Source organism: Apodemus sylvaticus, chromosome 7, assembly GCF_947179515.1.
Source record: "Apodemus sylvaticus chromosome 7, mApoSyl1.1, whole genome shotgun sequence".
Taxonomy (NCBI): Eukaryota; Metazoa; Chordata; class Mammalia; order Rodentia; family Muridae; genus Apodemus; species Apodemus sylvaticus.
The window spans coordinates 150,103-172,970 of NC_067478.1; the positions used below are offsets into that span (position 1 = coordinate 150,103).

The 22,868-nt window shown below is 39.3% G+C and overlaps 1 protein-coding gene across 2 annotated transcripts; it reads right to left on the reverse strand.

Moving 5' to 3' along the window:
• Positions 1-11,389: 11,389 nt before the first annotated feature.
• Positions 11,390-16,287, reverse strand: Ccr2 (C-C motif chemokine receptor 2). Of its 2 annotated transcripts, none has more exons than XM_052186850.1 (2): positions 16,010-16,287; positions 11,390-12,554 (listed from the first exon to the last, which is right to left on the reverse strand). In XM_052186850.1, the coding sequence occupies exon 2, from the start codon at positions 12,541-12,543 to the stop codon at positions 11,422-11,424; it is 1,122 nt and encodes a 373-aa protein (XP_052042810.1). In that variant the 5' UTR covers positions 12,544-12,554; positions 16,010-16,287; the 3' UTR covers positions 11,390-11,421. The 2 variants fall into 2 exon arrangements, with proteins under 2 accessions (XP_052042810.1, XP_052042811.1); XM_052186851.1 differs by lacking the exon at positions 16,010-16,287 and adding an exon at positions 14,138-14,843.
• Positions 16,288-22,868: the final 6,581 nt, after the last annotated feature.

Genomic DNA, 22,868 nt, shown 5'->3' on the forward strand with positions numbered 1-22,868 from the left:
TCTGAAGATATGGGAGATCTAGCTCACCCCCAGAGGGCAGTGTGGAGCCCTATACAGGCTCAAAAGTCACTCAAAAGAATGCGAATTGATCCATCTTTATCTCCTTGTACTAAGCTCAACTCCAAGTGGATCAAGAACCTACAAATAAAACCAGACACACTGAAACTAATAGAAATGAAACTGGGAAAGACCCTTGAGAACATGGGCACAGAGGAAAAGTTCCTGAACAGAACACCAATAGCTTATGCTCTAAGAACAAGAATTGACAAATAGGACCTCATAAAATTACAAAGTTTCTGTAAGGCAAAGGACACCATCAGAAGGACAAATCGGCAACCAACAAATTGGGAAAGGATCTTCACTATCCCTACATCTGACAGAAGGTTGATATCCAATATATACAAAGGACTCAAGAAATTAGACCCCCGGAAAACCAAATAACCCTATTAAAAATGGGTTACAGAGCTAAACAAAGAATTTTCACCTGAAGAACTTCGGATGGCTGAGAAGCATCTTAAAAAATATTCAACATCATTAGTCATTAGGGAAATGCAAATCAAAACAACCCTGAGATTTCACCTCACACCAGTCAGAATCACCAAGATCAAAAACTCAGGAGAAAACAGGTACTGGCAAGGATGTGGAGAAAGAGGAACACTCCTCCACTGCTGGTGGGGTTGCAAATTGGTACAACCACTCTGGAAATCAGTCTGGCAGTTCCTCAGAAAACTAGACTTGTTACTTCCGGAGGACCCTGCTATACCACTCCTGGGCATATACCCAGAGGATCCTCCAGCATGTAATAAGGATACGTGCTCCACTATGTTCATAGCAGCCCTATTTATAATAGCCAGAACCTGGAAAGAACCCAGGTATCCCTCAACTGAAGAATGGATGCAAAAAATGTGGTGTATATACACAATGGAGTACTATTCAGCCATTAGAAACAATGAATTCATGAAATTCTTAGACAAATGGATGGAGCTGGAGAACATCATACTAAGTGAGGTAACCTAGTCTCAAAAGATCAATCATGGTATGCACTCACTGATAAGCAGATATTGGCCTAGAAACTTGGATTAACTAAGTCATAATCCACATATCAAATGATGTCCAAGAAGAACGGAGGAGAGGCCCCTGGTTCTGGAAAGGTTCAGTGCAGCAGTATAGGGCAATACCAGAACAGGGAAGTCAGAAGGGGTGGATGGAGAAACAGGGGGAGGGAAGAGGGCTTATGGGACTTTTGGGGAATGGGGACCCAGGAAAGGGGAAATCATTTGAAATGTAAGTAAAAAATATATCGAATAAAAAAAAAGTCACTCAAACAGAACTTCCAGTGGCCTTGGCAAGATACTTCACTTCTGAAATTCCATTGCCAATCCTGTTGAGATGTGCTAGCTGATATACGAAGGAATAAATGCTACCAGAGACCATGCAGTTTGGAAAGTATACCTTGGAACAGAGTCAGGGACAAGTTTGCAGTTTGCAGAAGGAAGGCCAGCTAAGCAAGACATTACCCCCTGTTAAACACCTGGTTCAGAGGTGTGTTCCAGTCACCTCCTGGATAAGTTTGTGTCAAGTATGCACTAAGAAGTGAGGGACTATGGACCTATGGAGAAATCTTTACTAGCAAATAAATTTACATTTTATGTTTATCACAACCATAAACATTCACTGCTTTGTCCATCCCAGTTTGCATGATTTTGTTCTCACATATGTTGTACTTAGACTTTGACAAAGTAATGCTTATGGTTAGTTTGTCCCTCTAGAATCAATGCCCATAGGGAGTAAGTATCTCAATCCATCTCTCCTTCTGGGACACCAGTAAGTCTTTGAGCAAGTTCTCTATCTCTAGTCATTGTATTATTGTCCCTCTCCTTGTTTTGCTCTCATTGCCAACAGTATCACTGAACCAATCAATATTCAGAGCATTCTTGACAAATAGGGAGATGCTAATCTTTCCCTTTGAGTTCAAGGGAACTCAACATGAATTATGAGGAAGCAGCAACTTCATTCTAAGTTCTTACCAGTAGTAAAATGAGCTGTGAAATTAGCAAATGAATCTTAAAAGATTCTAGGGCTTGGGAAACAGCTCAGTGGGTAAACTGCTTACGTTGAAAGTATGAGGACCTGAGTTTGCATTCCCCAGCATTCAGGTTTTTTTTAAGAAAAAATTTAAATATGGTAGTGCGTGCTTGTCATTCCAGTCCTGAGGGACAGAGACAGGAGGATCCTAGGGGACCACTAGCCTGTCTAACCAATTAGTGAGCCTCTGGTTCAGTGAAAGATGCTGTCTCAAAAACTAAGGTGAAAAATGACAGAGGAAGACAACTGATTTGAGCTCTGTCCACCACATGTGTACATACAGGTGCACGAACCCACATACACATGTGTAGACCACATACAGACAAATGTCTGATTATAACATCAACTATGCTTATTATATGAACTGGAGGAAAAGAAAAATATGAAAAAATAGCCATGTTCTCATAATTAAAAAACTAGCCCTTTTTAATACCTGTCAATACTTGCCCTTTCCCATGAACCCTTTTAAACTATTCTTACACACATCACTTTATCATCTGGTGGCTTTCTTTTAATGTTTCGTCAATATTGTAGCACAACAATTTACTTGTCCTCTTACATTTTTTTATGGGATAGGCATAATGGGACACCTTTACTCTTTGACCATGAGGCCAGTCCACTATACATAGTGAGTTCCAGGCCAATTAGGGCTAAATAGTGAGACCATGTATCAAAAAAACATTTTTTGATATATGTATATATATCATTTTGTGCTTATGTACATACATATCAATATGTATTTTGACTGTGAGTATATTTCTTTACTTGTAGTTTTAATTAAAGGCTTATATCTTATTTGTATAACTTTTTCAGTTCTGATTTGCATAGACTTATAAAACCATCATCAAGATCTAGTGATAAGGAATATACCCTTTATATGGCCCAGGAAGGTTCCCTCTATCTTCCTTAGCAGGTAAGGGTCATTCTGACATTAGATAGATCAGGTGGTTTTTAATTTCATGAAAAGGGAATTCCAGATTCTTCCTTCCTCCTGCCTGGTGTCTTTTGCTCCACAGCACAACATTAGCTGTGTTACAAAGCAGATAAGATCTTTTCTGTAGTTTACTAATAAGAACAATGGCATACTAACTGTCATTGTCAATGCTCTTTTGTCGCATCAAGGAGGGAGTCCTTAGTGCCCACAAGGTTACCTTTAGGATAGCCAGAAACTCTTCACAGTCCTTACAGAAATAAGAATATTCTACTCACCATTTTTCAGTGTCACACATTGTCATCTAGGTGCCTGAACAATGATGCTTGGGTTTAATGACTCCAAGTCTTTTTACTTTCTGTCTCACACTCCTGTCATAGAAACTGGAGTTGGGAGGTATTATACTATTTTCTCATTTCTGTCTTTGTCTTCTAGATATTTGTAATGGAAAATATAACTCTCCTCCCAACTTATATACTGCTTGTATGCACCATGGAAATACTCAGAGGGTGTCTGCTGTATACATTCATTAGATTATGTCTGGATATGTTGTAAACTACTTAGCTGAGCTTAGAATTCGTCCCAATGTATTTGGAATCTTTATTTTAATGCTGTGCCAAGACATGGATCTAAGGCAATCTTGGAGATGGTAACAGGTTCTAACTACCAACTAAGGCTTGCAACATGCCACTGTCATATTGAGTGGTCAGATCACACCTGCAGCTCTATGCACAACAGGATATTATGTAAGAATCTTCTGATGACTCTGGAGCTGGCAACCTTTGGCTCAGGGCAAGAGTGTTAAGTGCTTCACAATTACAGAGGAAACCACTGACACTTGGGGTTAGACACCTCTCCTAGGCTTACTAAGAAGTGACAGAACCATTCCCGGGCTATCTCATCAACCCTTCCTAATGCTGTATAAGCAGCCAATTAGGGGAGAACAAGTTTGATGAGGGCTCTTGTTGGAGGCCAGCTCCAGTATTCTCATTCACTCTTGAAGGCAGCTGCTGGAAAAGAGTGTCAGCAGAGCAAGACTTGGTCTCAAGAGACATTAGGGTTGCTTTTTAATATTAAAATGTTGACCTGTCTTAAGACTAAGACAGAGGTAGCTGGACTGTCTGTCTTTCCTCTGAGGCCAGAAACTGCAGAGTCTCTGGTGTTTAGCACTTAATTGTAAAATGGGGGTCAGGGGGATTAAGTAAAGTAGCCTTTGTTTTTATCTCCTCAGAACTTTGGGAGTTCAGACTGAGAATGAAAGTCACAGGAAGAAAAGGAGACTCTTCGAAAAGTGATTTTAATCTTTATTTCTAGGTTTTTCTCCAAAAATTTTCTCTTCTTCAAAAATTCTCTCTAAACATTCTCCAAAAACTCTCTCTTAATTTCTAAATTCCCTTTTAATTCCTAAATTATTCTACTCTGCTGTTCTGATGTAATAAAGCTATGCAAGGTGATAGTTCCTTGTTTTTTTTTTTTATACGTTTTCTAATTGAATAGATTACATAGTTTTTCCAAGCGTCTCCCCTTTTTTTTAAAAAGTTCACTAAAAGTTCAAACATAAATTCAAATTATAAATTGTGCCCTTCCTCCCTCAGGCTTCTGAGCAGGATTTTCCAGACCTCAGTGCTAGCCACAAGTCTCCCACATAGGGTGGAGCGCGCTGACCAAGACAAAGTCCATTGTTCTTCCAGACCTGCGTTTTCCTGAGAGGCATCAGCCACCTGCTGAGCAAGTACCAGTTCTGCAGACCTGTTTCCAGCCTTTGGGGGAAGAGTTTCCCCCCTGGCTCTTCCCCCCACCTATATATTTGGAGACTCCCCATTAAACTTTGAGCCTTGAGAATAAAATTTGTCTTGGCTTCATGGCATTCCCTCCCTTGAGATCTAGGTGAAAAATTAGAAATAGGAGCTTACAATAGGGAAGTGTTGTACTTCTTGTATCACAGTTCTTTATAGGGAAGTCATATACCTGAGCAGAGAACTAAAGGATGTAATTGGAGGTGGGAGATAGATGCTGGGAATATAAATGAAGAAGCAAAGGTATCTCAATACTGTATGTTCACTAAGTTGCACAGCTATCAAAGGAGGTAGCAAGTCTACAGTTGTATCGAGGAAGCCACTAACAGAGATAGGTAATATCACCCAAGAAATGGGGGTTGGAAGAAAATCTTGCATATGTAACAGGTAGTCATGGTGATCATCCCTAGCTCTGGGTCCTCTGAAGGAAGAACAAATTAGTGTTTATCTGTCTGGGCATCTTTGTCAACACAAAAGGGCCTATGGCAGGGACCAGCTATGTAAACACATGGCCATATCCTTTCTTCATGGCTAGCATATACCTGGAAAGGAGAAGCACAAGAGGTTATCTCGAGGCAGACCACAAACCAAGGCTGAGGATACGGGTGGAGTTGACACCGAAAAGGCAGAAACCATACTTGCTTTAGGCACAGTCTTTCAGAATCCAATTGACTCTAAGGACCAATTGAACTTTATTCAAGAGAAAGAAAACGATTTCATATAGCAAATACATACATTAAAAGGTTTAATAGTCACTGTCAATGAACCAAAAATTACTCAGTTGATATGGACCAAACTTTATGCTGGGGCCATCAGGATACAGGTCTTTATTTACACACACACACACACACACACACACACACACACACAGTCACAAATACACTATATACCTCACCATACCAGAACCTTCTCAATGTTACATATAATATGTGTGGTGGTTTGAATAAGAATGGCTCCTCATAAGCTCATAGATTTGAATCCTTGGTCACCAGGGAGTGGCACTATTTTGAAAGGATTATGAGATGTGGCCTTGTTGGAGCAGGTGTGGCCTTTTTAAAGAAAATGTGTCATTATGGGGTAGGCTTTGAGGTTTCAAGGGAACAAGCAAGGTCCAGTGTCTTGCTCTTCCTGCTGCCTGTGGATCTAGATATAGAACTCTCAGCTACTTCTTCAGCACTATGTCTGCATGCTCTTAATGGCCCACCATGATTTTAATGGACTAAACCTCTGTAACTCTAAGCAAATCACAATTAAGTGGTTTAAAAGTATTGTCATTGTTATGGTGTCTCTTCACAGTAATAGGACAGTGACTAAGACAAAAGTTGGTGCCAAGGAGCAAACTATTCTATGAAAAGCCTAACCATGCTGCTTGTTGGCAGAATGTGGACTTTGGGACTTTGGGAAAGCAGTTGAGTGCTTTAAGTGGAGTTTAATAGGCCATACTACTAGGAGGGTGGAAGACGGAGATGGTAAGAGCAATAGAGATTATGACAGACAGACTCAAAAGGATTCGGAGAATATTAATGTGTCCTAGAGATTATTCTTGTGATATTTCGGCAAATAATGTGGCTGCTTTATGTCCTTTTCCCAGTTAATAGTGTTGACAGAGATGTCAAGACAGTCTCCTAATGTTGATTCTGTAGGGTGGTTATTAGTCATTACTCTTAAGCAGCCCTATAATGGAAAGGAGCAAGCCAAACAAGGAAAAATAAAAAAACATGTAGCTGGGAGGTGGTGGCACACGCCTGTAATCCCAGCACTTGGGAGGCAGAGGCAGGCAGATTTCTGAGTTCGAGACCAGCCTGGTCTACGGAGTGAGTTCCAGGACACCCAGGGCTACACAGAGAAACCCTGTCTCAAAACAAACAAACAAACAAAATAACCAAAAACAAAAACAAAAAACATGTAAACTTTGAGGAGAAAAAGAGCATCAGAAAGTGTAATGGAGTGAAGCCCAGTACTCAAAGGGATAAAAAACTTAAATAAATACATGATGTTATATGGAATAAAGGAATTGGTAACTTCAGGACATGACCCCCACCCACCTAAGTTTCCAGCTTGTGAACAGAATGAAAGAAAAGCTTAAGCAGTAAAAGAATCAATGACAGAAAGCTGGTTAAAAAAATGTTTTTGAACAAGAGGGATATGGTTTCCAGCCCTAGTAAGCAGAATTTAGCAGCTTTAGCCACGTGGTTCTGGTTTTAGAGGCAAGGATACAAGAAAGGAGTTATGAAATCTCCCTCCATGACTAAGAAAAGCCACTAATGTCAGGTATATGTTAGGGAGTATCCCCACATGGTAGCCCAGAGAGGTCAATACATGAAGCTGTGAAAGTGAAGCGTGGATTCTGTTGAAGACCCCAAGATGTTGGAAATGACAGAGTCATGGGATTTCTGCCAAGGGGAGCTGATAACAGGTTGTGGAAACAAGACCAAGAGAAAGAAGTATGTTGAAGTGAACAAAGCTGAAAGAAGTTGGAGATCTGAAGAGCTTGTTGATATCAGACATGAAAATGAAGAGTTTGGGGTTTGCCCTGCTGATTTGTGGTCTTGCTTTTGTCCAGCATTTCCTCGCTATGCTCTCTTTTCTCCCTTTTGGAATGGTAATTTATATTCTGTACCATTGTATGTTGGCCATATGTGGTCTGCTTTTTTATTTCAAAAAAAAATTTTTTTTAACAGGAGTTACAGTTAAGAGATTTCCTTGAGTCTCAGAAGACTGAGCTTTGGACTTTTAAACAATGTTAAGACTGTAATAAACTATGGAGACTTTTGAAGTTGAACTGAATGCACTTTTGCATTATGGTTTGGTGACAAGCTTATGGGAACCAGGGAACAGATTGTGGTAATTTGAATGAAAATGGCTCCCCATAGATTCATGGATTTGAATGTGTACTTCAGGGAGTATCATTATTTGAAAGTATTAAGAGATGTGGCTTTGTTGGGGGAAATGTGTCACTAGAGATTGTCTTTGAGGTTTCAAGGACCCAAGCCAGGCCCAGAGTCTTGCTCTTCCTGCTGCCTATGGATTTGGATATAGATCTTTAGCTACTTCTTCAGCATTATTTATGCATACTTCCATGCTCCCTGCCACTATGACAATAAGTGCTTTCCTTTATAAGAGTTGGCCTGGTCATAGTATCTCTTCATAGCAATAGAACAAAGGACAAAGACAGTATACCAAAGTATCCATATCATCTAACAAATTATAACGTCTTTTGGTCAGTCCCTACACCTATGCTCATTCCTTTCCCATTAAATTCTTGAGCTACCTTGCAGAATCACTCATAGCCCAGACTTCTTATCTCCCATGATGTATTTCCCTAGAGATACCTGGGTAATCATCCTTGCTGCACAATCTCATTTGAAACAATTTAATTTGTTAGAGAAGTCTAATGAGTAAAAGCAGGAAAAGGAAATGTGTCAACAGAGTCCTTGCAGGCAGTTGCAGGGCCCCCTGCACATGCTCAGCCTCTCCTTTGATAGCACAGAGAAAAAGCCATTTTTTCCATTCATTTCCACTTTCTTCCAACTGTCCACTCAAAGCTTCTCTCCAGATGATTTTAGAACTCGCCTCTGGAAATACACAGTGGGCAACTCCTATAAAACTGTTTATTCTGTAGCAAGAAAATCCTACTACAGATGTTCATATTGTGATACACGGTCATCATTGAGTCAGTTCCCAACCTCTGTGTTCTCAAAAAAGTTCTAGATACTCTTCTTTCCATATGTTTATGTGATTATATCTGAACCTATGTAGCCACTGTCTGTCTACAGGGACCAGGGCTGTAAGGTCTAAACAACATAACATCACGGCAGTGACACCCATTTTTATATTACTCACCTAATCTGTAGACCAATAGTCTGTTTGTCATACTCCATGCCACAGTAGAAAAAACATTATTTTAATAAGCATCCTGTCCCATGTGTATTGGTCACATTTGTATTTAACAAATAACCCCCTGACCCAGTGGCTTATCATAGTGGACATGGATTTCTTGCTCCTCTTCTCCTTGGTTGTGGTCCTAGTTTCAGTCCTCATATCTGCTTACTCACCAAGATGTAGGGCTACATTTTGCTGAAAAGAGTCTCAGCTTAGCCTTGCTGGGGCTATAATTGGAAGAAAGCAATTTCACTTGTGTTTGTCTTCTATCAGCCTAGCTATAGAAGGGTGTACAGCCTGGAAGGCAAGCTATAAGTCATACCTCTCCACCAAGTATCAGGTATATACAATTGTAAAGTAGTACATGGAAAGAGTTGTATAGTTATGAACAAAATAGTCAACCACACTGGTATAGCAAAACATATGCTTGTTTCTTTTTAATATTTCTAGCCATATAGATAGAGCATTGGTTTATTTTCTAAATCATAGGTTTACAGGTATTTGCATCCCATTATCATTAAAATAAAACTGTTAGGCTATCTGAAGATGATACTTTCATCCCCTACTTCTTTCAGAAATTTCTTCTCATCATGTGGTAGCAAAGCTAGACCACAATGACTTTCAGCTCTCAGGTTGTCTGTTCTTTTGTTTCTTGCTTCTATTAGATAAGAAACACATTAGTGGACAGGGAAGAACATTTTTGGCTCAATTCAAGGGAGACAGTTTTCTTATGAGAAGGAGTTTCTAATAACTTCTCTCCTTTGTATATTTACTTTTAAATCTTTGATAAGAAGTTGATTTAACTTAGGAGTTCTCACTCACTCAAAGGACAATCTGTCACCAAGATCACTTTTAGGACAAAAGATTCCAAGTAGTTTGGGGAAACCAAGCTTGAAGGAACAAGTACACTCCTTTATGTACATATGCCATCTATATTGTTTATGCTGGGATCTAGATGGCTTAGAGTCTAAATCACCATGGTGGGTAAGCCCACAGACCACAAACCCCAAGCTCCTGTCAATTCTGAGCTGTCTATGTCAGTTCATATGCTCAAAGCCAGTATTTCCTCCATAAGTAATGAACTATTTTCAAGCTTGGCAAGATAGGAACTCTTACAGAGGTATTTCATCACATTTAGAAGTTAAAGTTTCCAGTCTTGATTTGATTTTTTCTATTTTCAGTTTTTAAACATTTGAATTATGTTTATATCCAAAAAATAAGGCTTTGCAAGATAGGCTGTGACACACTTCTTCCCACTACATCTATAATTGTTTTTATCCAGGTTTATTTTGCCATGTAATTAAGATATGTTCCCAAGTATTATTTTCAAAGCAAGGGCTTCTATCCCTGTTTTATCCAGTCTTGTTTTACCCACAAAAACATTTCATAACAGTACTTTTTTTTCTCTCATAGAACTATCCAGGCTTTCATCTTTGGCTATTCTATATACACCTTTACCAGGTGGAGGCTGAGAGACAAAGGCTATGAGGAAAGAGGCAGATGCAAAGGTACTGGGGAGGCAGAAAATAATAGCAATAATATAGAACCAGTTTAAATCCTGACAGAAATCTTTCCTCAGTGCTGAGGCATCCATTTTGCTTCTGATTCTATGTAGTTCTAAACACACCACTTCTATTGCCCCACATATCCCTGCCTTTTTGCTCTAGCCCTCTATGCCTGAAGAATAGGTTTTTCTCTTCATTCTTGTTCATTCACTACCTCCAGCTTTCTGCTCTCTCTGGAAAGATCAAACAATAGCCCTTATTATTTTTAGGCTAATCACTAATAATGAATATTTTATAATCATTGATTTTATAAATATCATGTAAGGAGCTGTGGCTTGAGAAGCATGTAAACAGTGGAGTGTGATACTGAAATGATTTTCCATGTTGTCAAAGATTAAAAACTAACAAAGGAAAATTGTGTTGTGCAATTATGTATAAAAGGACTATGGGACTCAAATGAGGTTCCCAACAAGCTATTACAGTTTCTAGATTTTCCACAGCTTGATAAAGCCTTCAAAATTAAACACAGGTGGAAGAAGGAACCAAAGGTCAGGACATTTCTTCCCAAATGAGAAAGAAATGAGAGGCCCATGCTCACTTTCATTTCCATCTTCACCCAGGATCAAAAGTGAATATCTCCTCCTTCTTCTTACTCAGTCCTGACAGCCTCACACTCTCCTTTCTGTAAATTCCATGGGTTTCTTGTTAGAAATAAGAACAAACATGGTGAAGATTGGTAAAATAATATTTTCACAAGGCAATGAGGCTCTTCATAGGGACAGAGTTCACTGGAAAGCTGAGGAATCTACCAATTATTATTCAAAAATATTTCCCAAACATGTATTATATATAAAAGAAAAGATATGGTTCAGTCATGGCATAATCCTAAGGTTCTAGGCACCTAATTTAAAGGTCTCTATTGTTCAATATATCTATGAGCCGTGGTTCATAACCTTCCTAATCCTGTGATCCTTTAATACTGTAGTGATCCACAACAATAAAATTATTTTTGCTGCTACTTCATCTGTAATTTTGCTACTGTTATGAATTATAATGTAAATATCTATGTTATCTCATGGTTTTAAGTTACCTCTGTGAAAGGGTCATTTGACCCTCACATAGGGATCATGATCCAAAAGTAAGAAGGCTTTGAGGCTTGTTGCTATATACAAACTTCTCTCCTTCCCTGCTTAAAAAAAAAAAAGGCAAACTGCCACTTACTTTACAACCCAACTGAGACTTCCTGCTCCCCAGTGGAAGGAGTGAATGTTGAGCTCACTCGATCTGCTGTCTCCCTATAGAAAACTGGGCACTGTTTGCAGAGACGTTTGGCAATATGCTTTCTGAAAAATGTGGAGAGATACCTTCGGAACTTCTCACCAACAAAGGCATAAATGATAGGATTAATGCAGCAGTGTGTCATTCCAAGAGTCTCTGTCACCTGCATGGCCTGGTCTAAGTGCTTGTCAATCACACAGTTACTCATTCCCAAGAATTCCTGGAAGGTGGTCAGGAAGAGAACAATATTGTATGGGGTCCAGAAGAGAAAGTAGACAATCATGATGGCAAAGATGAGCCTCACAGCCCTGTGCCTCTTCTTCTCATTCCTACAGCGAAACAGGGTGTGGAGAATTCCTGAGTAGCAGATGACCATGACAAGTAGAGGCAGGATCAGGCTCAAGATATTCCTCATTATTGTTTGGAAATTTTTCCATAGTTTTGGAAAATAAGGGCCACAGACGTGATGATGATCTTCTTGTTCAGATTTAGTAAATATGATTCCTGGTAGAGAGGCAAACACAGCCACCACCCAAGTGACAACACTTGTTATCACCCCAAAGGTAACTGTCCTGGCTTTTAAAGCAAACACAGCATGGACAATAGCCAAGTACCTATCAATTGTCAGGAGGATAATGAAGAAGATTCCACCAAAATAACCAATGTGATAGAGCCCTGTGAGTACTTTACACATTATATTCCCAAAGACCCACTCATTTGCAGCATAGTGAGCCCAGAATGGGAGTGTGAGCAGGAAGAGAAGGTCAGAAATGGCCAGGTTGAGCAGGTAGATATCAGTCATGCTCTTCAGCTTTTTACAGCTTATCAGAATTATAATGACCAACATATTGCCCACAAAACCAAAGATGAATACCAAGGAGTAGAGTGGGGGCAGGATCCAAGCTCCAATTTGCTTCACATTGGTTTTATGACAAGGTTCACCATCATCATAGTCATATGGTGTGGTAGCCCCTTCATCAAGCTCTTGGATACTTCTTGCAAATAGAGAATGAGATGTTGATAGTGTGTCATGGATGAACTGAGGTAACATATTACTGTCTTCCATTTCCTTTTATTCTGTGGATAGAGAAAAAAATGATTACTTGTAACACAAATGCCAGATTCCTTAATCCAAATAGCCTTGCCCCATTTAAGTAGCACCCCTGTCTTTCTCCTTTATAGTCATCTCTTTGATACCATGTGTACATCATTTTTCTTTTATTCCTAACAGCAGTCACAACTTTTCAACTCTGCAAACATTTCCCTAACATCCTTGGCATTCCCTGGTGAGCATGTTTCTCAATGTAAGGCTACAAAAGGTGCATGTCTTCATTTACTACTCTGCATGTGGTGACTAGGTTTATAACCAGATTTATGACCAATAAGATGTAATTAGAGTCTGATAGGAGGTTTCTAGGGAGTTTCTTCCACAACAAAAGAGATACAGAAGAGATACTGCTGGTCTCTTTCCCATTTCAACTTGTGTAACATAGCGTGGGACTATAAACAAAAGACCTAGAATTGTACACAAACCATACATTGGACTCACTTTCTGACTTCTTATTTTAAAAAGAAAATAAACCATTATAAATTGCATCATCTATTCTTTACAGCCAAAAGCATTCTAATAACCCTCTCAACTTTTGTCTTCACCCTTTTCTCACACTTCTTTTGATAAGATTGCAATGATAAGTCAATGTTCAAATACCTTAACTTCATTCTAAATTCTTTTCATTGAGCATGAATTTCCTCATTCAAAACTCTTTTTTTAAGGGACTGGAGATTACTCAGTGGTCAAAGACACTTCTCTTGCAGAGAACCCAAGTTGATTTCCTATACCCACAGCAAGGAGCTCATAACCACCTGTAATTCCATTTTTAGGGCATCTATCATTTTTTGACCTCCATGGGCACCTGCACACACTTAAGTCACATAAACAATAATAGGTACAGATATTTACACAAAAATAAATAAACAGATAAATCTTTAAAAATTTTGGTTTTAGCTTCTAGAAAGACACCTATGTTGGTGCTTATTAATATTTCTGTGACATCTCCCTGCACACTTCATAAAACTTCAAGGCATTCTATTTGGCTTTTGCCCCACTTTTGCCTTTTTTCTTTTTATCCTTGCCTCACAATTTTTCTAATTCAGATTTATATCTAATTATGTCAGCTAATCTCAGGATTTTGGCTCTCCTATATGCTATGTTTTCCAAGTCTCTATGTTTAAGTCCCACCTTCTCTGAAACACCAGAGTTTAATTTTTCACATTTGATGTTATCTATCTCTTCATGAATTTGTCTACATGAGAGGAACACATATGTACTGCTCTAAATGTTTGGAGGTCAGAAGATAGTTTGCTCTTTTCCTCCTATGTAAGCTACAGGGATTTTAGCTCAGATCACTAGGTTTTCACAGCAAGTACTTTGTACACAGGAATCATCTTGCTGACCAAATTGTGAGGCCTTCATCTTAATTATTATCATCCACTACATTTTATAAGAAAACTCTAGTATTATTCCAAATCATTCCTCTTCATAAAATTAAGCCATAAATAACCTTCATAAAGGTTGTTTGTCAGAACCTACAAGATTAGATTCAAATCCTGCCTCCAAATTAGATGACTAGACAGATGATTCAGCAGTTAAGAGTACCTACTGTTTTTGCAGATGATTCAAGTTCAGTTCCTAGCACCTGTGGTGAATCCAATGCCCTCTTCTGGACTTTGTAGGCAGCTGAACTTGCATGGCATTTACTAATACACACACACACACACACACACAAAATAAATAAAGTAATCTCAAAAAAATAGCTCCTGTCTCTAACATGAAAACTGAGTAATTTAAAGTCAAACATCTGTTTTCCTGTATAGAAACTAAGTTTCTGTGAAATCCACCTGAGGTGAGGTTTCACCATGTGCTACAGATAAATGTTCTGTGTTAGAATCGTATCATAGGAATTCTACCCCTACATTCTTTTCAAATTCATCCCCACTGCCCCTCTATGGGCTGCTAGTTTCTTGTCTTATCTGCTACTCACTTTATATTGATCTTTCCTTCACTCATAGCTCATCCCTCTCATACTGTCTGACCTAACAGTTAACATTGCATATGTACTCCTCAGCCTGAGACCCCCCAATAGCCACATGACTTGGATGTGGTGGGACTTCAGAGTGACTGATCTGCTCTCACATTCCCAGTCCTGTGCACACCCACAACCGTCTTCTCTCCATTTCCTCTGAATTCACCACTTCCTTTTTGCCCCAGTGATTTACTCTGTTCTTGTCCCTTGGCCTAAAATGGCTCCTATTTATTCTACCTCCTACTTAAATTCCCCTTCTCTTGTGAAACCTAATCTGCACCCTCTGACAAATCACTCTGCTCTTGTGAAATCTAAGTAACCACTTATCATGGTATCTTTTACATACCATGCACCCCTCAAAGGTTAAGGAGTGACAATGTTTTTAATTTCTGACTCTTATAATTTCATCTGGCTAAAAGCATAAACAGTAAATGTTCACTAAAAGAGTACACAAAAACTGTATAATAATTATAAGATTATAAAATGTAACATCATTAGATTTGATTTTTAAGACTGCTTTTTCCTGATATCGACTATAAATTTGTTTTCGTCTACCTATATATCACAGCACTTCTTCCACTCCTTAAATGAATAGCCAAATGAAGCTTGCATTTCACATCACTGAGCCATATCACTAGACTGAAAAAAACTAAATGAGTCCTTTGATGAAAATCAAGAAGATAATGCATGTGCTAAAGAATTACACTGCACTAAGTTCTGGTCTGTTTTGAAGTTCCAGCTGTTATGGAAAATACCAGGCAAATGCTAATTCACCTAACCCTATGGCACATAGTCAGCACTTAGTTCCTACTATGCCAAGCAGTCTGGAAAGTACTGGCCTATGTATCACTTTGGGCATTAAGACATAGCTAGCACGCAGGACTGTAGGAAATCTGCCTCCCAAAAGAAAAAGGAGGGAGGGGGAGAGAGAGAGGGAGAGGGAGAGGGAGAGGGAGAGGGAGAGGGAGAGGGAGAGGGAGAGGGAGAGGGAGAGGGAGAGGGAGAGAGAGAGAGAGAGAGAGAGAGAGAGAGAGAGAGAGAGCTTTTCAGTCTGTGTGGCTCTCATAAGGAGAGACAAAAAGCCAATTTAGAAGGCATAGATAGACTAGAGGTATAAAGTTCTAGAAATGTAAATCCTCTGAATGCTAAGAGGGACAGAGTAAGCCTTTGGGTGCCTAGAAGATGATTAGGCAGAGAGCCTTTCCTTCCTTCATTGTCCCCTTTTATCACCTGATCCCAAAAGAATGGTCCCACCCAGCAACACCCTCATTTCCTCACTGCCAATAGGGTCTTTCTAGTGTTTCTTGGTTCATATTATACTCTCTTCTTTCCCCAAATCTTGATCATTGGCTCCAGGTGCACAGACTGTACAATACCTCAGGCTGTCTCCCTAATGCTCTGCACCTTAAACTTGGAGATGCATAAAGTTATGGAAAAATCACTACTTACCAGGTATGGCTTCTTTATGATGGCACTGTTATCTCAGGCTTCTAAGTAACAGATCTGGAGGTACAAACTTGGTATGCAGAAGTAGGAAATCAAGTTTCCTGCAGAAAGAGAAGGCGGAGATAAAAGAGTAAGTGATGGTAAAGATTTGAAGAAAAAAAAAAAAAACAAAAATCTACAGTTCTTCTTTTCCAACCAGGAGTGTTGTATGCTGGGTTGAGGTCTCTACAAGATTAATTTTGAAATCTTGCTTTTGCAATTCTGAGTGTGAGTTAGCCACGCCCTATCCCCCTGTTTTAGTATATTTCAGCTCAGGGCTTCTTTGTCTTATAGGTCTTTCATAGCTTTCCACACTCTTTCTCTTCTCTGTGTTAATTGGCATAAGCCAAGTGCAATAGAACCTATCACTCCCAGAGAATAAATGCTAATGAGGCCATTGGTCATGATGAATAAAATGCAGAGAGGTTTCACTGAGACTTGTGTGTTGCTTTCAAAGTGTTGTGAATTGGAATCTCGTTACAAATCTCACTTAAATAAAGCTTTCTAATGAAGGAGAATGCTTAGTAATTTTTTTTTTGTTAAAAATAGTTTTAACAGGGGGAGCTTTGTTATTATTATTATGCTAATAACCAAAGCCTGAAACAGACTTGGCTTAAAAATAAAATGTGCATCATAAAGCACCTACTTAGGAATGTTCTGAATTTTCTGCAAACCTGGACAGAGTTATCTGAGCTGGTCTCTGAAATTCTGCAGAAATATCAGATCTGGCAGTCAGGGTCTTCTAAGCTTTGATTCCCTTCACAGTCAAACAAGAATCATAAGAGTTCTTGGGGCCTTGGATGGGTAAATGGGTAAATACAAAACAGCTTATGAATAAACTGGTATGCAGTAGATGTTCAGAAGTGACAAGAGAAAGCACCAAAACTTTATTGAGAGCAGTAGACTGAGCGGTACAGCCACTGTAAGAGAGCAGTAGGCTAAGGGGTGCAGCCACTGTAAGAGAGCAGTAGGCTAAGGGGTGCAGCCACTGTAAGAGAGCAGTAGGCTGAGGGGTACAGCCACTGTAAGAGAGCAGTAGGCTGAGGGGTGCAGCCACTGTAAGAGAGCAGTAGGCTGAGGGGTGCAACCACTGTAAGAGAGCAGTTGGCTGAGGGGTGCAGCCACTGTAAGAGAGCAGTAGGCTAAGGGGTGCAGCCACTGTAAGAGAGCAGTAGGCTGAGGGGTGCAACCACTGTAAGAGACAGCAGCAGCAAGGAAGTCTAGTGCAGACCACCATTTCTCTCTAGAGTCCAGCAAGTTCACAAAAAAATTAGGTTTTTATCAAGCAAAAAGGTCTTCAGTTTTTCTTGGACAATTTTGGTTTCTTGTTCTAGAACAGATCCACTTCCATAATTGAGACCCCTGCTTAGGACCACTTTTCACTTTCCATTTTCACACTATATAGATCACTGATTCTAGCCATGGCATTTTGAAAACAAAGAGAAACACCATATTGGGTAGATATAAAAATGATCTGACTCTAGAGCATAGAAAGGTGAGTAGGGTCTGAAGAACCAATGTCCAGAGACTAGTAGCAATGGAAGCTGCTACACCTGTGTTTTGCAGGAGATCCACATTTACCCCAGAACATGACTCTGCCAGATTTGTTGGCATATTGTTGTTGATGGTCAGTGAGAAGCTATAAATGCAGAAAGCTCTCTGCCCTCCCCCTTCTCTAAAAGCAGAACATATAATTTTTGAAGCCAAAAGGTATCCTCCCACCTTAAATTGCTAACCACGAAGGACAACTTGAGATCATTATCAACCTGGAACATATACCAGAAGAATCAACACTCACAAATTTTATAAACTAGTCTTTTACTGCCATTTTTCAACTGTCCCACAAGTTACCATCCACAGAGATGTAAACTCCTTTTTCTTTTGTGTTGTTACTTTTTAAAACTTATTCTTCTTTGTTGAGGATTCTATACAAGTTAGAACACAAAGTCACATGTTTGAGAAACAGTCATTCTTCCCAACTATTAAATATACGTCCTCTTTTCTCCCTTGTTAATTTGTCATTTGATACACAAATCTATTTCTACTAAAAACATTTCCAGGGTTGAGGAAATTTTGTTTTCTTCCTTATAACTAGAAGGGTCAAAAACCAAACCAAACCAAACCATCCCCTAAGCTCTGACCCTGAGAGCTAAAAATCATTTGCTAGATTTTAGCAAAGCATGGCATAAAAAAGACCTCAAACTGCCTGCTCCCACTCTCTGATCCCCTGGCTGCCTCCTAGTGATTAGACCTTATAAGACAAAGAAGTAGTAGGAACTGAAAATGTACACTGGGAGCTCAGAATGAATCTTAGAAAACCACAAGGTGTTCTTACCACCTTCATCTCACACTGTAAGAGATTTTCAAAATGGTTAAAATTTTGAAAAATTATGTCTTAAAATCTTTATCTGCAAAAGGAAAACAGAAAGGATGCTTTTGTGTGAGTTTGAAACCTCTATGTCTATCTGCCAGCAATGAGTTCACATTTTTCAGAATTTTTAGGCTGCAAGATGAGTGTGATGTGTGGCCTTTGGGTATTCTTCAAAGAAAATACATAACCACCTTACAGCTCTGGTATACTGCTATTAGTATACAGGCAATTCCTCTGGACTGCTATCAGAGACCTAGATGCTGTCACGCTGTCAGGTGTGCAGTGGATGAAAGGATCCAACTACATCACCAACTCTTTTTTTCTTCTCCCCCCTTTTTTGTTTTTGTTTTATTGAGACAGGCTTTCTCTGTGTGTCCCTGGCTGTCCTGGAACTCACTCTGTAGACCAGGCTGGCCTCTAACTCAGAAATCCACCTGCTTCTACCTCCCAAGTGCTGGGATTAAAGGCATGTGCCACTATTGCCTGGCAATTCACCAGCTCTTTTTCTGTTCTTGGAATTTCCTCTCTGTGTTCTCTTCATGTGTCCCCTCTTTGCCCATCTCTGCTCCTTCTCCCTGCCCCATGACTCTCTCTCTGCTCTGTCTGTCTGTCTACACATTGACTTGTCTGGCTCTATCTCCTCTATAAGGTTCCTCTCCCCTCCTCCAGTAAGCCTCTTTTATACCAAATCTGTTTCATGGCATAATCTCTTCAGGACACTCCTTGACATGATCCACCAAGGATACCTCTTCACCACATTATATTCAAAACACATGCTGGCAAAGCAGTATCCCATTAAAGGCATGGTGGTGGTGCTTCAGGTTGCCTGGAGTAGAATGGAGATCATCTCAACTCTTCTGCAAGCCAATGAAATGAAAATCATTTGTGCACCCCAAATGCTGTAAGATGACTGACACTGGATACAAGATGTTTAAAATCATGCTGATTATCAGTCTGATGGCTAATTGAAGGTTAAGCTCTCTCAAGTGACTTAAAAGTATTCACTTGAACCCTGTTGGAGGTTAAACCATTCAAATTGAAAGTCAAGTTGGTATCAAAACCTATTTCTCTGCCACTCATGTATGGCAAGACACAAAAACGAAAATGTAGGGATAACATGTCGTACATTTTCAGGTGATAGCAGAACGAGAAAGGCTTATTAATACTCTGAAGGCACTTTGATGGTGTCCTTTGCAGCTTCCTTACTTTTCTGTGATGGTCTTATTTTTTTCAGTTTGTACTTTAAGAATACAAACATTCTTGCCTCTTCTCATCAGAGATGCTTTGGGTTCACTGTGGTTTTTATGGTTTATGTGCTTCCTGTGACCTACGAAAATAAACTAGTGAGTTCTAGGATTTTACATCTTATTAGTTTGCTCATACATGATCTCTACTAATATGATACACATAGACAAAGCAGTCATTATATTGTTATTTCTTTGTTTTTTTCTTCATAACAAAATATACATGATTTTCAAAGCTTTTGTGCCAAATAATAAAGTAAGACAACAAGGCATAGAAAGTCAAAACAAGAAAGGCTAGCAACTCCAGATTCTTATAAAAAAAATTTTCTCTAAGATCTTTTCTAAGATCATGAAAAGTTCCCAGATGAACGAAGAATAGACAAGACTACATAATCAAAAACAGAAATTAGGGGTTGGGGAGAATGCTCAGTAGATAAAAACATTTTATGAGTAAGTGTAAGGATCAAATATCCTGCCCACAAGCTAGCCATGGTCATGCAACCCTGGCACAGTGAAGTATGGTGACTGAAGGATTGCTAGGGCTTGATAGGGCTTGCTAGGGCTTGCTAGCTGCCATCCTAGCTCCAGGTTCAATGAAAGACCCTGTCTCAAGAGAATTATGTAGACAAGGTAGGACATTTGATATCTTCCTCTTGCCTCCATGTGCACACACATGAGGTGTGAACACAGGCATATGCATTTATACATATACCAAACATATACATATACATCAGCAAGAAAATAAAAAGATCATTTGAGTAGTAATTAAGTTTCAATTAAGTTTAATATAAAGGTAGCAAATTACATGTTTCTCTTTCTTCCATTCAAATAAACTTTGAGAAAAAAGATGTGAAGTCAGAAACTTTACTTTTTACTTGCAAATGAAAAAAACCAACTGTGTCAAGTGACTTGTGTTAATAGGACTTGTACAGACCAGTGTTAAAGAAGTAATTCCTTATCCTTCTGTAGTTCACATGTTCTGAGCTAGATCTGGACCTCAGTATACATGTCTTAGCAGTAGCTTGCTGTTGGGAAGAAGACTTAGTGGTGATAGGGTATAACATACTGTTTGACAGGGTTAGGCAACAGCAGGTTGGGAGGAAAAGGATGACATTCATATGCCACTTCATCTTTCTTTGAGTCATGATGAGTAAAAGTAGCATAAAAGTGAAAACCATCAGGGTCTGGTTTTATGCCCATCACTGTAGTTTATGACATGTTGCAGGGAGGGCCATGATGCTATAGGAGGAAAATCCAGGATACACTTTTTGTGGGTACAGTTGCATGAGAGAAAGCACTCAGACTCGGATGTGGCAGAGATTCTAATTGGTAGACATTACTGGCATAACTCTGGGTGGGCAGCAGGTGATGGAAATAATGATATGGACCCTGGTTAACCACAGCCATTTGAAGTTCTAGTCAAATAGTGATGATTTTGAAGGAACAATAAACATGCGGTAGGGAGAGAGGGGGACAAGAATGTGGGAGGCAACTCATTTTTAGTGCAGTCCAGGCCTGTATCATTATTTCAGAAGCAATACATTTTGAAAGCAAAAGTTTATTTTAAAACATCAACAAAGTGACAACCTTTTGTCTCTATCACTAAGATGAGAAGACAGAAGATGTAGATAACTAAAACCAGATGAATGTGCAGCTAACTTTAAGAAAGAAAAAAATATGAGCAAATATGATTTATGTCAACAAATTTTATAACCTAGAATAAATAAACAGAAGCTAAAAACAAATTGCCACAAAGTGACTCAAGAAAAAATAGAAAATTGTAAAACATCTATTGAAAATTGAATTAGTCATGCAAAATGCTTAAAGCAACAACAACAAAAAAAAGCCTAGGGTCAAATAGTTTTACCTATAAATTCCCCCAAATGTTTAAAGAAAAGCTCATATCAATTCTTTTCAAGTTCTGTCTAAAATAGAAGAAGGAACATGTCCTCATCTGTTTTCTGAAGCCTGCACTATGATGATAGCACAGCCAGACAAAGTCATTTCACACACACACACACACACACACACACACACACACACACACACACACACACACAAAGCCTAGAGATCAATACTCTTCATTAATGGAGATTCAAATCACAGAAAAAAGAAAGAAAAGGAAGGAAGGAGGAAGGAAGGAAGGAAGGAAAAAAGAAAGAAAGGAAGGGATACCAATGGTACATTTAAAAGGTTTTATGGAATGATCAGATGGGATTTATCTAAAGAATACAATTGTGGTTCACATTTTAAAAATTGATCAACATAATATATTACATTGATTGACAGGAAACAAAACCAAACAAAATTTTTACATGATCATCTTAATTGACACAAGAAACACTTAACAAATATATGCTTCATGACAAAAAGAAACAAAAACAAGACAATAGAATCCAGGGAAATAGTTCTTCCCTTTCCTTTCTGCTGAGGCAGACTCTAAGTTGATCTGCTCCAGTGAAGACTTTAAATCCTAACCCATCATAGAGGACCCCCTGTACTCAGGCAGTTGGTGAGAATCAACCCCCCCTCCTCCTCTGGAGTCCCAGAGATGCTGCTGGGAGCCTGGTGAACTAGGGACCCATCACCCACCAAAACCCCTGCCCTCCTGAATACCACCACTCCACTTCTGTCCCTTTGCCCCTTCCTCCCATTCCTTTTTGCTGGGGCAGACTCCTATCTGGTCTACCCCCATGAAGACACCATATCCTGACCTATCCTAGAGGACCTGTTGCACTCAGAGAAGTTGAAGATCCACTGCTCTCAGAGCAGCTGAAGATCAGCTGCACCTATAGCAGTTGGACAACAGCTTTTCTGCTTTACTGAAAACCCAACAGTCTGAAGGCCTCCCAGGTGTAGGCCTACCAGAAGACCTGAAGCAAACCAGGGACAAAAGAGACAGACTCCAGACAGGCACTCAGACCAACTAACACCAGGAATATCCAGATGGTGAAAGGCAAACACAAGACCATACACAGCAGAAGCCAAAATACGTGGGAATCATCAGAACCCAGTTCTCCCACCACAACGTATATAACAACACACTCGAAAATCAAGAATCTGTCCTAAAATCCTATCTCATGAAGATAATATGGTCCTTTAAGGAGGATATAAATGACTTACTGAAAAAAAATACAGGAAAACACAGATAAAAAGGAATTGAATAAAGCAATCGAAGACCTAAAAGGGGAAGTAGAAACAATAAAGA